The sequence below is a fragment of the Centrocercus urophasianus genome, unplaced genomic scaffold (genome assembly GCF_019232065.1).
Source record: "Centrocercus urophasianus isolate 14NV4802_14NV808 unplaced genomic scaffold, USGS_Curo_1.0 seq_1, whole genome shotgun sequence".
In the NCBI taxonomy this organism is placed as follows: Eukaryota; Metazoa; Chordata; class Aves; order Galliformes; family Phasianidae; genus Centrocercus; species Centrocercus urophasianus.
Window position 1 is genome coordinate 1,625,783 of NW_024884141.1, and position 15,426 is coordinate 1,641,208.

The window sequence follows — 15,426 nt, forward strand, 5'->3', positions numbered from 1 at the left end:
GGCCCACGTGGCTGTGAGCCTGCCTGTGTTTTTAATGAACCTCAGTGAGTGCAGTTCTCAGCAGCTGTGGCCAGACTTTACTCAGGAGGCAGCTGGCTCCAGGTTGCAGCCATGTCACAGTGTGTTGTGTTTATACATATATCTTCCCCAAATGTTTTTCAAGTCTTTCAGGCCAAAGAAATTCTTCTTTTGGGAAGAAATAGGGTGATTTCTTTTTTTATTTAAACTAGATTCCTGAAGACTTTCCTATGTGGAAATGAAATTCTCGCTCTCTTTGCCTCTGACCTGTTGCTCTCCAAAGTATTCTCTTGCATATTGCAGGTGACAGAAGCTTGCCTTACATTTATTTGTGACTTCTTGCTTCCAGTACTCCTCCTTCTTCTACTTGAATCCTTTTATCAGAATCTGGTTCTGTGGCAGGGATGGTGATGCAACATATCAGCAAAGAGATCCATTAATCCAAAATTAAAGAGAAGGCAACAGTTGAAGAGTCTCATGATTTCTGGAGCAAGGATTATTGCACAGCTTTTTGCTGTCACAAAAATTGAAAGTAACCCTCATATGTGGTAATATATCTTAACCACTGTTACTGTTAACCAGCTAGGGTATCGTCCTGGGGGGAAAAGGAAAACAAAACAGCTGAATATACTTTTCTTTGTATGTTCTATTCTATCTAATCGAGCTTGAATGGCTTACTCATTTTGCATAGGAGTGGGAAAGAAATTTTCTGGTTCAACTTTTTAATAAAATCTGACTTAGTTTAGGTGTTAGCCTGTGTGTCGTGTACTCTTTGCGTGGAGTTTGACGTGTTTGTATTTGATACAGGATGGGGAAAGAAACTCACTCAGGGCTGCCTGCTCTGATTCAGCAATGCAGTGGTGCGCTGTGGCTACACAACAGCTCCACCTGCTGTTTTTTCTCGTGTGTTCCTGTTTTTTTCACTAGGCTGCCTCCACTGAAGATTTTTATTCATAATCTTGCAGGTCAGGAGAACTGAATATGTTTTGTGTGGCATCATAGCTTGTAGTCTGGCTTCAGGCAGAAAGGATGGAGAATCAAGCTTTAAGGCAAGACGTTCAGTTTGAGGTGATCCCATGAAGAGCAGATAGGATATGTAAGCCTATTTTCCTGATGTGGTTTTTAACTGTCTAGAATCCATAGATCCATCCATCTATCAAACCATAGAATGGTTTGGGTTGGAAGGGGCCTTTAAGATCATGTAGTTCCAACCCCCTGCTATAGGCAGGGACACCTCCCTCTGGACCAGGATGCTCACAGCCCCATCCAGCCTGGCCATGAATGCATCCACAGCCTCACTGGGTAACCTGTTCCAGTGTCTCACCACGCTCACAATGAAGAATTTCTTCCTCCATCTAGTTGTACTTTGTTGGAGTTTATTAAACTTTGTTAACTTGTTAGATCAGTTTTATTTAATCTCTCTTTAATTGCTCCAGGGTTTTAGGATCAGAGACTTTTGTGTACTGATCTCGTGTGTCTGATCTACAAATCACTCTTGATTATGGTTGATGTAGAAAGTGAACTTAAATTTAGCAGTAACTGTGCAAACAAAAAAGGAGCAGGTGAGCTGTTGGCTCAGCATATGTTGTTGGTATTGGAATTCAGTGAATAAACCCTAAGGGTGTGCATGATAACATTGCCATGTACTTATACACATAGGGAGCAAACTGTAAAACACACAGGAAAAAAATGTAAATAACTTAGCTGTATTTCAGTCTGGCAGCAGCCATGAAGTTTATTTATATTTATTTATATATATATTATATAAATAAGCTTATTTAGGATGAGGAGCCTGTCCTTTGTGCCAAGGCAATGCACGGGTCAGGCAGTGGACTGTATCTGCTGTCCTCTTGCTTCAGGCTCACCAGAGTTCTCCCTGAACTTTGAAAGTGGGGGGAAAATATTTCTTGCAGCAACATGTAACATAAATTCCTGTACTCTCTATCCCAAACTGTACCTAAATATGTGGTGCAGAGAGGTTGGATCCTGCAGGTCAGGAGCTGGGCTGCTTTTCCTGAGCTGTCGAGGGAAATGAGCGCTTGGATTTGTGCATGTCTTGCTTTTTAACACTAACTTGGGGGTGTTCTCCAAATGAAATGTAGTTCTGGGAGCATCTGAGGTTTGACAGTTGTCGATACAAAGGCTGAGCAGAGGTGCTCAAGCCAGCAGATGTCAGGCTGCTACCACAAGCAGCAGTATGAAAGGGAAGAAATGATGCGTTCTGCTGATGGAAGTCAAATTTGGGAAAGTAGAGATCATCTTCAGCTGATGACCAAAAGTGGTGCTGATTTGGGAATACATGGAAATTAGACAGCATAGCTCTCCTGTTTAGTAAAAGCGTGGGTAGGTATCTTTCTTCCAGAATAACATCCTGCCCATGCAGGAGCTAACTACAAAAGCAATTTTAATGAATGCTTGGTGAAGGGGAATAGTGCATACAAAGCAATATGAGTGAAGGCTGAAAAACTGATCCGCAAGGTTGGAAGTGAATTTCTAATAAGCCAAACCCCACAGCTTCATTGCCTCAAGTTGTGAGTATGTCAACTTAAAGTATTTCTAGGGAAGTGGCAAGAAGGAGAACTGGGGAGGCTGTGTGAATTACTGAAAATTGCAAGGAGAGGAGGAGAAGCATTTAGTAAAACTACTGGAAAAGTCTTCTCAATAGAGAGAATCAGTATTTTTCTAAGAATAAAAAGTAAACATATTCTAACTGAATATATTCTAAGGTAAGTTAACATATTCTATTCTAATTCTGTTTGAATTTTGATGTTATGCCAAAAGAGTGAAGGAAGTCTTAAATAACAAGGTAAATCAGGAATTTTTCTGAGACTTTCTGCACTGTCAGGCAGTGACCAATTTTCACTTAACAAAACTGAAATTAGACTTTACTGGGTTGGTGTGATACTGTTAATAGAGCACGTGGCTTTTATTTCTGAAGATAAGATTCTCCTTGACTGCGTAGACCTCTAACTTCTGTTGGCTTCCTTGCAAGGCAGAGGAATGTTGATACATTAGGAATCTGAGAATATAAATTAGTGTCTTTTATCCTTGTGAAACTCTTTCTTTATTTTTCTTCTGCAAAGTGACTGTCAGCACTTGTGCTGCAGATCCACGATCAATTTTCTCTTTCTGAAATTGGTGTTCTCCACTGTTTTGACAGATTGATCACTTTGGATTTGACCAAAATCTTACGTTCCAGCAGCGATATCTGATAGCAGATCAGCACTGGGAGAAAGACAATGGGCCAATACTGTTTTATACAGGCAATGAAGGAGACATCACGTGGTTCTGCAACAACACAGTACGTACAAATTAGATCCCTGACTTTTAAATTACAGTCCTTCTTTCCAGCAGTGACCTACTGAAAAATAAGGACAAGCAAGATGGCATCGGCATCATTTGAAGAGAACTTACAATTGTGGTTATGAGAGTTTCAGGAGAAAAAGTAAGCTGAAAAATATAGGGAAGATTTTAGGGGATTTGAGGTCCTGTTTGAAATCCACAGAAATCAAAGGGAAGAACTTGCCTTAACTTCCTTGAGTTGTGAAGAAAACTTGAGGAAACGCTCTGTGGTGCCTGAAGCTAAGGATGAAAGAGTGTGGACCAAACTGCATCAATCCCACTGATTAGAATGCTTCTGAGTAAAAGGAGCTGGTTTGATTGCTTTATTTTATTTTCCTCTTAGAAAACTAAAATATCAAGTGAAATGAAGCTGCCTAGGAATTAAGAACAGATGCTCGTTCCCTTACAAAATCCTTGGAAGTTATTACTTCCCTGACATGCAAATAATAGAATCACTACAATTGGAAGAGTTCTCTAAGACCATCCAGTACAAACGTCCACCTATCACCTGTATTTCCCCACTAAGCCATGTCCCTCAGTACAATGTCTGAATGTTTCTTGCACGTCTCCAGGGTCGGTGATTCCATCACTTTCCTTTTACACAAAAGGGAGTGTAGGCATTTTTCTGCTACTTCACTATAAAATCCACTGGTGCAACAGGAGTTGGCATGTGCAGGTCTGAAGTAACCAAGGACTGCTTATGCACTTTGTTCTGGCAGCTGGTGATCTGTCTGCCCCTCTGCATAACTGGTGGATGGTAAAAATGTTGCTGTCACCAAATAATGACAACTTGTTGTGATTACTTATCACTTGCCAATAAGTGTGTTTCAATTATCTGTATTACTGCTCATTGCCAAAGGATTTTTTTCTGTACTGTAGTCCTAATTCAAACACACGTGCTGTTTTGCTTTTTGATTTCTTGGGAATTGATGTCGTGCTGTGTAGGAGCTGTGGCAGGATTGCCTTGAGCACACTTACAAAACAAAGATGCTGTAAAACATCAAGCAGTGTGCATTTATATTTATCTGGGCAGTTGTCTACCTTCTGTATTTTGTCACTTCAGCGTTACTTTAAAACCAAATTGCAGTCTGTCTTTCTGGTTGTATTTTGATAGCGATATCTTCCTCATCAAAGACCAAATTCAAGGTGCAGTAGACTGGACGTAGGGACTTTCAAGCAAGGTCACTCAATCACTTTCAATGTCTGTTTTTTCTCCAACCAGGGTTTTATGTGGGATGTGGCTGAAGAACTTAATGCCATGTTAGTATTTGCTGAACATAGATATTATGGAGAATCCTTGCCCTTTGGAAACGAATCTTTCAGTGTAAGTGTTGTCTTTGCTTTCTTCTCTGGATGTGTTCTATAAAAACAAAAATCTGCTTACTGTAATTCTGGTTGGTGCAACAACTTCTTGCCTGAGTAAGATATGCTAGAAATAAACAACTATCCTATTTTTGTAACTACTGATTACATATTTTAAGAAAATCTAGGATTTTCTAGCACCTCAAACGACACCTGCAATAATTTAGTTTGTCAGGCACAATTTTATAACTCGATGTGCATAGAATCATAGAATGTTTGTGGCCACTCAGTAGCTTTACATGGGTTGTTCAGAATGTAATCCCTCTTGTTTCTGTAGAATCATAGAATCACTCAGGTTGGAAAAGACCTTAAAAATCATTAAGTCCAACCACAACCTAACCAAACGACTTTAACTCTAACAACCCTCTGCTAAATCATATCCCTGAGCACTGCATCTAAATGGTTTTTAAACACATGCAGGCATGGTGACTCAACCACTTCCCTGGGGAGCCTATTCCAGTGCTTAACAACCCTTTCTGTAAAGAAGTTTTTCCTGATATCCAACCTAAACTTACCCTGGTGCAACTTGAGGCCATTTGCCCTCATCCTGTCACCAGTGAGAAGAGACCAACCCTGCTCTTGCTGTAAGCACCTTTCAGATACTGGAAGAGAGCAGTAAGGGCTTCCCTCAGCCTCCTTTTCCCCAGACTAAACAGCCCCAGTTCCTTCAATCTCTCCTTGTAGGGCACATTCTCCACGCCCTTCACAAGTCTTGTTGCCCTTCTTTGGACCTGCTCCAGCACCTCCATGTCCTTTCTGTACTGAGGTGCCAAAACTGAACACAGTACTCAAGATGGGGCCTCACCAGTACCAAGTACAGGGCAGGATGACTTCCCCAGTCCTGCTCACCACACCATTCCTGATACAAGCCAGGATGCCATTGGCCTTCTTGGCCACCTGGGCACACTGCTGGCTCATATTCAGCTGACTGTCCATCAGTACACCACAGTCCCTTTCCATCAGGCAGCTTTCCAGCCACTCCTCCTCAAGCCCATAGGATTGCCTGGGGTTGTTGTGAGCACAATGCAGGACCCAACACTTGTCCCTATTGAAACTCATACAGTTAACCTTGGTCCATCGATGCAGTCTATCCAGACCCCTCTGTAGTGCCCTTCTCCCTTCTGGCAGGTCAACACTCCATCCCAACTCTCTCCCAAGTGTCTGCAGACTTACTGAGGGTGCACTCAATCCCCTCATCAAGATCATTAATAAAGATGTGAAATAGAAGCAGCTCCAGTACTGAGCCGTGGGGAATATCGCTTGTGACCAGCTGCCAACTGGATTTAACTCCACTGACCACAACTCCAGCCAGTGTTTCACCCAGAGAAACAGTCTGGGGAAAAGAGACTGCTGCCAGATATTGCTATATAAAATGCTCCTGTGTTCTTTGTCTTAGGATTCCAAGCATCTGAATTACCTGACCTCAGAACAAGCTCTGGCAGACTTTGCAGTGCTAATTGAGTACTTAAAGAAGACCATTGCAGGAGCCCAACACAGTCCTGTCATAGCCATTGGAGGCTCTTATGGGGGAATGCTGGCAGCCTGGTTTCGGATGAAATACCCCCATGTGGTAGTTGGGTGAGTTTACTACTCTGCTCTGTGTTTGAGCAGGACATCTGTTACCTTTATGTCATAACTGTTACAGTACTGGGAGAATTACTGTAATTCAAGCTGGCTTCAGTGTTGGAAGGGCAAACTAAATCGCTTAGAATTTAGGGAAAGGTATTGTCTGCCTCAAAAGTTATTCTAGGTCAGTGGGTACTGGATAACCTACACTTTCAGAGATGTCTTATTGGGGATTTTTTTTTTTTTTTTTTTTTTTTTTTTTTTTTTTACTCAAAAACAAATAATTTGTAACATTGGCTTTATACCTCCTGGTGGCTTGAGACAGGCTTTTAATCACTTCAGTGCCTTGTTTCCTCTGTAGGATACAAGAATAGTTAATTGTGTTCCTGTTGCCTGCTAGGGAGTAGTTCTGAGCGAAGGCTGTCTTCAGTTGAGTTTGCAAATGCCTAGTGAGAGAATTAGTTGCTAGATGACACTTAGCTTACTTTACTATTTGTCAGAATTTCCACCTGATATATTTACTGGTGTCTTTGCACTAGCTTCCAAGGCTTGTAGCTTTCAGCAGCCTTTGCGTGTAGACTTGCAGAAGAATTTTGCAGCAGTATGAGTTAGTTCATCCAGGGGTGAGTGTCTGAGTTGAATTATAAATACTGCTTAAATAGTGGCTGTGGCAGAAGTATTGCCCAGAGGGCAGATAATCACATAGCAGGGATTCAGGATACATGCATTTCTCCAAGCAGTTTTGGTGTTGTATTCATTTGCAGAGCACTGGCAGCCTCTGCCCCAATCTGGCAGTTTGGTGACTTGGTTCCCTGTGGTGCTTACTTTACCATAGTGACTAATGATTTCAAGAAGAGTGGAACTGGCTGCTCAGAAAGCATCCGGAATTCCTGGAGCGCCATTAACCACCTTTCCTCAACAGGTAAGACTTTACCACTTGCCTTCAAATGGCTGTAATGTTCAGGATTATGTTATGACTTCATAGTATTAATGTCTTTGCATCGTGCCTTTAACCTGGAGATGTACAGGTGCTGGTGGTCAGTTTTCTCTGTATTAAGCTATATATTCTTGGATGTGTTCAGCACTGTTTTTGTAAGTGTCTGTTTTGTTGAAGCATGTGCTTTATTCACAAGTGGCAGAATTTGGAATCCAGAGCCAAACATCCAAGATCAGATGAGCTGACAGTCTTTTCTCTTAAAAATGAATAAATAAAACCTGGTAGGATGAGTTAGCCAATTCACATCAGGAAAGCTGAACTGGAGAAATTCTAGACCAGATAAAATAAAGAAAGCAAAGACAAGAAGAATTGAGATCCATTTCATATGTTGTAATTTGAGCTAGCTGGATTGAAGTTTTTCATTTGTTGGTAGGTAACTGCTTTCTATCAAAAAAAAAAAAAAAGAAGCCAAATAACCTGATCTTTGCTTCTTGGGTAATGCTGCCTGAACTGTGGCAGATCCATAAGCTGTAGTATTGAGGTTGCATTTCCCACCGATTTAGCAATGTTGAGTAAGTCTTTATCTGCTCTTGTATCCCACATGCTTGTATGTGGGGCAATTTCACCAGGTCAGTTACGCTAAGTGAACTATTTAGTAGCAGCACAACTGGCCTATGTGATAACAACACAAACATTTTAACTGTGATTTTTTTCTTTTTCTACTAAAGATGCAGGTTTACAGTGGCTTTCCAGGACATTTCACTTGTGCAGCCCATTGAAGAATCTTCAGGATGCTGCTATGTTGAAAAGTTGGCTGAGTGAAACATGGATAGACTTGGCTATGGTGGACTATCCCTATAAAGCTGACTTCTTACAGCCTCTACCAGCTTGGCCTATAAGGGTAATTGAGAACTGATGCCTTGGAGGAGTGATTAAAGCCTGGGCTTTTGAAGTCATTTCCACTTGGTTCCACTCTCCTCTCTTGGTTTGACTGACTGCCACAGGTTGCATCAAGAGCCAAGAATTTTTTTTAATCAGGAATTGTAAAGTTTCAGATTCTTTGTGATAGCACAGACTGCACAAACAGGGTGTATAGTAACATACAAAGATTCTAATAGTATTTTGAATGTACTTTGAAAAGAAAATTATATCCCATCAGGTATTGCATATTTCTTGCAGATTCAGACTCCTATCTCTCCTCTTCATTGCAGGAAGTTTGCAAGTTCTTAAAGGACCCCAGTCTTTCTGACAAATTGTTGCTGCAGAATGTTTTCCAGGCAATAAACATCTACTACAATTATACAGGAGAAACCTCCTGCTTTGACACGTCTGAGACTGCAACAAAGAATCTGGGCCAGTTGGGGTGGTACTATCAGGTGTGTGTTCTGTCCTCTTAAAATTGCAACTTGTTAAGTTTTTGGGGGGCTAGAGGAGATGGGAATTCATGTTACTGTTAAGATATTGGACCGGATACAAATTGAGGAGGTTGTGTAAGCACCAGTAAAGACCCTTCTTGTTTGTATATTGCTTTAAAAGAACCTCATTCTTCAAAAACAGGGAAAATAAAAGGGATTACAGCAACTTTTCACAGGCAGTGTCATCAGTGATTCATGTTTGGAGAACATCTGAAAACAAAAGCCCAAGCTATATCTCTTTTTCTGTCTGGCTTGTCAGGAAATGTTTTTGCATGAAAGATGAGGCTTTTACTTGGCACGTATTGTGATAGCTTGATGGTAATCTCTAAACTCTGTGTGAGCCTCTGTATTTACATACTGCACAAATGGCTCCTGGACAGTTTCTCATTAACATCTTGTTGCTCTGCTCTCTCTCAGGTCTGCACAGAGATGGTGATGCCCATGTGCACAGATGGTGTCCATGACATGTTTGAGCCTCAGAAATGGGACTTTGAGGCACTTTCAGATGAATGTTTCAAGCTGTGGGGAGTGAGACCTCGCCCCTCTTGGATTCTTTCTATGTATGGAGGGAAAAACATCAGTTCACACAGCAACATCATCTTCAGGTGAGCCTTATTTGAATTGTCTTCTGGTAGTGATCTGTCTGCAGCATTCCAGCCGAATAAATCTGATTCTGTCCAATGTAAATTTCTTCCCCTCTGGATTCCTTCTTATCTAATAGCCAAAGTCCAGGTTTCTCATGCTGGTAAATCTGACTTGCTTTTAAGAAGCCAGAGCACTGTCTCTTCCACGTAAAAGGGAAGTCTGAACAAGTTCTAGCTGTAACATAGGATCTTGATCACTAGAACTGTTGGTCTTGGTGATAGCCTTGTGGACTGCTAGTGTGACATTCCTCTTTAATCTTGATTTCCAAAAAAAAAAAAAAAAAAAGCATATTAGGGAGCTTTCATTTCCAGTTGCTGCTGTCTTTTAATGGTACATAAGCAAGTTTCAACAAAGTCATACAAGGTCTGAAAGTAAAAAGCTGTTCCTGTTGTGGTAAGGCATACAAGCAATATAACAGCAGTGTCTAACACAACTTAGTACGTGAACAAAATGTAAAAATGTTTCAGTATAGTACAAAAATTGTGCATGCTTCTTGCTGTTCAGTCTTTTTTTTTTTTTTAATTCCTAAGGTTAAACCCTGCTCAGCTTTCAATAAAGGAAAGGTTCCTCTAACTGTACTTCTGCTGTGAAGGGATTCTAGTTATGGACAGCTTAACACTTGGCTGTTCATTAGGGTCTTATGTGGTAGAGAGACATTTAATAAACCCAGCTGAAACCTGTGCCCTCAGGAGCTGTGATTCTGTACTCACTGCCAACAGCAGGCATCTCCTGGTTTACATTTTGTAAGGCCTTTTCAGGGAAAAAATAAAACCCAACACTTAAAAGTTGGAATTAATGTCTTGGACTTGGTAAATAGTTGTCTATTTTAAAGTAAAAGTTGTCTTAAATTGGGATTCAGCTGTTAAATTCAGTCTGTTTGGCTCCAGAAGCCTGTTGATTTCCTTTCATTTGTCCTTTGCTGTTTCTGTCCCAGCAGGATACGTGCTCCAAAGTGAGAAATTTCACCCTTTAAATTTAGAAGAAAAAAAAAAAAAAGTTGCTCTAACTTAATTCTTGTTATGTTGCTGATTTCCAGTGTTTCACAGATCTGTAGAGTAGAAACTGGCTTTGTAAGTGATAAACGAGCAAACAAATCTAAACAAGTGTTTCAGAATTTATGCCTACTGAAGGAGATTGAAATGAGAAAAGCTTGAAAGCAACCAAATGCTGTGCACACAAAGCTTTGTGTGTCAAGCTGTGTTGCCTCTCTGCAAACAAACAGGTTGTCAACACTGTACATTTTATATAAGAGCTCTTTATTCTCAAACACCAGAGCACTTTACAAAAAATATCCCTTTGTCTGCTGGGGGATGTGGCTCCCTGTGGGTTTAGAAGCACTGCATTAGTGTTGAGGAACTTGCACAGCAGTTTTGCCCAGGAAGGGAAGAATGCTGCATCTGAACAGAACCACCACGGGGTGGATTCACCCAGCCATGCTGGGATTTGGCTGGTGTGCTTGCTGTTCTTGCTGTTCCTCCCCCTGTGAGCTGCACATCACTCTGCAGATCCACTTTATATTGTACCACTCAGGCACCTTCTAAGAGTTACTTAATTAAGCTGGGTGCATCATACCTGGACGTTTCAGCTTCTGAGCTGAGGTACCCATCTGTCCAGGTCTGTATGGGAGGGGGAGGCTAACTGTGAAGGTTCTATCTTGAGAGATACTGGAGCAATCTGCAGAAGAAGGCACCACTGGAGGAAAAAAAAAAAAAAAAAAAAAAAAAAAAAAAAAAAAAAAAAAAAAAAAAAAAAGAATAAAAGAATAAAATAATGAAAGGCAAAGCAATGCCAGGCTGAAGAGAAAGGTGAGAAGTTCAAAAAACAGACGGGCAACTGTGAGGATGTACATATTAAAAAGCATGCACAGTTTGAGATTATGCAAAAGTCTCTCTTGATCTGGGTATAGTTCAAGGACTGAAGAAGCTCTGAAGATGTGGTGGGAAGGAAACTTCTTGTGGGATAGGCAGGACCCTATCTATGCTGTCAGGAAGTATGGTGAATTAAAATCAGGGCTAGTGCTGATATTGTACATTGAGATTGCTTGCTCTGAAGCCCTACTTGCCTGACCACTGCAGGAAGGGAATTGCTGACTTATTTTACTTCTGCTTGCACCTGCAAACTTCTGTTCTGTGAGTTGGGCAACAATTATTCGTGTGCATGCTTAGCTTTAGCATAGGAATGATCCATTTCTGTTGGTACTCAGCTATCTTCTGTAAATTGTGAGTCTTGGGATGACTTAATGGTGAGCCCTCTGTCTCCCCTCTCCTGGGCAGCTCTCACTCCTCAAACTGCGTCAGTGCCTCTGCTGCTGTCATTTGGCAGGAGCTGCAGAGGATGCAGCCAGCAGCTCCCAGAAAAGCCAGAGATTGTTGTTTCCTCGTGGCGTGCTTAGTTTCCATGTGACTGGGAGCAAAAGATCCAAGTCCATGTACGTCTTGAGTCTCTCAGCAACTCATCCCCCTGTTGCCAAGGTGCTCTGCTGATTCAGATGACCTTTTAAATCAAATGCTTTTTGCTTATTGGGCAGCTTTGTGTGCTTTTTCTCTTCCAGATGTAAAACATTTCTTTCACTTGCAATCATAGTTAAAAACACTGACAATTAAGAGCTATGGAAATTGAGGACATTTGTTTTTTCTTTTTTTTCCTCTCCAGTGGAGAAACAAATGAAATCATAGATTCCATCACATTTTTTACTGTTATTTCTGCACTTTTTCACTTGTTATTGTCTGTGATTTCTGGTGTTGCCATGTGTTTTTTCTTTTTCTAGCACGTATCTCTGGCCCAACGTGTCCTCATTTCTTAGATATTTCTAGAAACTTTCACTGAAATACGGAAGCCAACGTCTAATGTTTCTTTTTGTGGGTGGATCCAGTGTGTTAACTGAGGAACCAATCTAAAGTCACATAGTTTCATAAGCATATAGAAATTGCTTTCTTTATGAATTGAAATGGACCACTTCTGGGAAGAACAATGCAGTAAAGGAAAATAACCCAGTAATCCCTACAACCTCTGCAGTCCAAAGCTAGGAATAAAAGATGCAAAACTTCATTTCCATCATTGGCTTGTTCTGTGGATAGGACATGATTTGGAATCGGATTTGCAGCACAAGGAATGCGTTCATTGACTTGGAGAGGAAATTATATTAAATTCTTCCTGTCACAAAGGAAGAGCTGTTGGAGGCAGGTTCAGGGGGACGTGAACTTTTCATGGCAAAGCCTCTGAGATGAATCTGCTGCCATCTCTCTGTGGCCCTACATGTTATTATAAGAACCAGCAAATAGTTTATGATTACACTCTAGCCTTGTCTAAGCTACTGATAGCTGTATAACTGTTGGGAAGGCACCTCTGATGAGAGGTGGGCATGGGGCATGGAGGCAAGCATGAGATCTGTTTCTGTCATACATCTGCCAACTGGTTGAAAGTCCTCATGGAGATGTTGATATGAAGTGCAGCCTCGCTGCGGTGCCCTAATAAAGCATTAATTCCTTACAGCAATGGTGGCCTGGATCCATGGTCTGCAGGTGGAGTGACCCAGAACATCACAGACTCCCTCGTGGCAATTGTGATCCCAGATGGAGCTCATCACCTGGACCTGCGTAGCCGCAACCCTTGTGATCCCGAATCTGTGCAACAAGCTCGGGCTTTGGAAGTCCGCTACATGAAGCAGTGGATTGCAAAGGCCAAGCACCAGCACTGAAGTGGTACTGCAACAACTGTGGCCGTTATACCTCTGCTGGCTTTGCTGGGATCAGGGCCAGGCCCCGTTGTGCACGCTCTCAGTGTTCCCCTCCTGCTTCCTTATCTGTGTTGCAGCGCTCAGTGTTGCTCATGCCTACAAGAGAAGTAGGCAGCACGCAGATAACCTTCAGTCAAAGAGCGTGGATTGAGCTGCTGCTCTGTGTTGCTTTCTTCTTTGGCTTTTCCCCAATGCTGTACCTTACAGTAGAGTTTCTGTTCTAGGCTTGATGCCTTCCTTGCTGCGCTAGATGGCTGTCCTTACTGCTGGTGTGTACAATGGATTAAAGAGCAGTGCTGTTCATGTTGATGCCAAACTCCCCCTGTGTTCAGTGGGATTGAATTTTGGGCATCTCAGCCCTCAGCCGGTATAAATTGTCATGATAAGGGCACAGAGAATGAGGGAACAGAAATTATATCTTACTGCAACTGGAAAGGGAGGGAAGGCATGGGCAGAAGTGGGCTGTGAAGTTTGTAAGGAAAATAAACAGCCCCTACCCTTTGGAACTGATGCTGGGAAAGAAATCTTTATTTTTTAAACTAGCTTTCTGAAAGTTTATTAACATAGCTCCTTTAAGTGGCTTTTCCATTCTGTTCTACACTGGTCAGGGCTGGACCCGGACTCTTGCTCATAACTGGCTGAGAATGCAGTCTGCATCAGTGTTTTCATTTCTTCCTTCGCTATCTATCCTATTCCTGAAATGCCACTGTGACGATGGTTGCCAAAGAAAACTGTGGGTGTGTTGTGTGTGTGTATATATGTGTATCTCCCACACACACTTAGCTTTTTTCAAATCAGGATGCTTTCAAAGCCATTCTCTTGAAGAGCAAGTGTGACACTTGTGCTGGGTAGATCTTACGAAGTGACAAATAATTGGGGCTGTGCCTTGTGTGGGTTCCTCCCTCCCCCCCATTCTGCGTATTGTTCAAATTCTGCATGATCTGTTTGCTGATGGCTCCTCAATAAAAGCCTTTAAAAAAAATTGTTTGCGGGACGAACTATTCAAAACACAGAATGCGGCTCCCCTCTTGGAGCAGGCTAAAGCATGGTGCTGAGCTCAACGAGCCAGGTGCACTGGGCTTTCTGTAAGGCTTCCAAACCAGACAAACTGCCCTGATTCATGAGACAGCATATTTGACGTTAATAAATGGCCGGGGCAGTCCCCTCATTTTCCAGCTTTGGCTTCATTCACACTGAAGCCCTTCTTCAGAAAGGCTTCTTTGCAGTTTAAAAGACAACTGCATTTCAGGAAGACTCAGGCAAGGCTTGTTGTCCTCAGGCTCTTAAAATTCCAACTTTGTTGAAAAGTTTTCTCAGCTTGGCTGATATGTCTGATAGTTCAGGATTTTCCTAAGACACCAAGTGGTCTTTTCTGTTAGCAGTCTCCTCTGGCCTCAGGGAACAAAGTGAACACAATGTTGAAATTTAATCTTTTAATACACGCCTGTGCATCTTTCCATTAGAGTTCCTGACATTTTCTCACCTTATCCTAACATATTAAATCTCTGTGTTTGAATCCGAATGTTTCATGCTCAGTTTTGAGCAAAGTACTTAGAGACTGTAGAATTACATTAACTGTTTTGAAGAAATCATATTTAAAACAAAAAAATCTTTCAGTTTTATTCATCCTTTTTCTGAACCTTGCTATCTGCCAGGCTTCAACAGTGAAATTCTGTGACTCCAGTGCACTATGAATCAGCATTTTGCAGCTTTGACCAGCTTATGCTTTAGGTGACTTTCTTTCTGTTATCAGTTTTTCTTTTTTTTTTTTTTTTTTTTTTTTTTTCCTTCAAGAAGCTGAAACCTTGAATATGAATATCTTAAGCATTGAGACCTTGTCTTAAATTTTATATACACATTAATGTATGCTGGTGAGGAACTGCCTGTGTAACTACCTCTTCTAAATGTTAGTTCTGATTGCTCATGTAGGTGAGAACAAAATGGGCCTTGGGGAATTGCTGACTTCTTTTTCCAGGCATATAATGATGGGCCGTACTTCACCTCAAGCTTGTTGGTATACTTCATCTCAAGCCCTTGGTGTGTGGCATGAATGTTCTGAATTTAAAATGTATGTTTGCTACTAACTGAGGAAAACATTAAAAAGAAAAAAGAAATGAATGATGAATCCTACTGGTGCAACTGCAGTTTGTATCAAAAAGACATTAAAAATATCCAGTGTGAGTTTCTGGAAGCGAGTTTTATTTTGTAAGGATGCTTGACTGGGATGGAGTGGAAGGAAAGCTGGTGAAAGTGATGATCAAGTTGTGCACACAGCACAGCTCCAGATGTTGGGAGCATCTCTGCACTCATTTGGTTGTGTTTGCATTTTGGAGTTTTTGCTGCCTGGTGAGGAGCAGATCTGTCCACTGGTTCTTCCTCTAGGTGGCCATTTTGAATACAGTCCT

General features: G+C 41.5%; 1 protein-coding gene across 2 annotated transcripts in view; it reads left to right on the plus strand.

Annotated features, from left to right (window-relative positions):
• LOC122155352 (prolylcarboxypeptidase) overlaps nucleotides 1-15,212 on the plus strand; it is a 27,931-nt gene extending 12,719 nt beyond the window's left edge. For both annotated transcript variants that reach the window (XM_042809208.1, XM_042809282.1), the window contains exons 2-9: nucleotides 3,179-3,319; nucleotides 4,583-4,684; nucleotides 6,119-6,300; nucleotides 7,053-7,210; nucleotides 7,954-8,126; nucleotides 8,437-8,601; nucleotides 9,058-9,245; nucleotides 12,778-15,212. In XM_042809208.1, coding sequence (XP_042665142.1) covers nucleotides 3,179-3,319; nucleotides 4,583-4,684; nucleotides 6,119-6,300; nucleotides 7,053-7,210; nucleotides 7,954-8,126; nucleotides 8,437-8,601; nucleotides 9,058-9,245; nucleotides 12,778-12,982 — 1,314 coding nt within the window. In that variant the 3' untranslated portion in view covers nucleotides 12,983-15,212. The remainder of the gene's footprint in view (nucleotides 1-3,178; nucleotides 3,320-4,582; nucleotides 4,685-6,118; nucleotides 6,301-7,052; nucleotides 7,211-7,953; nucleotides 8,127-8,436; nucleotides 8,602-9,057; nucleotides 9,246-12,777) is intronic.
• Nucleotides 15,213-15,426: the final 214 nt, after the last annotated feature.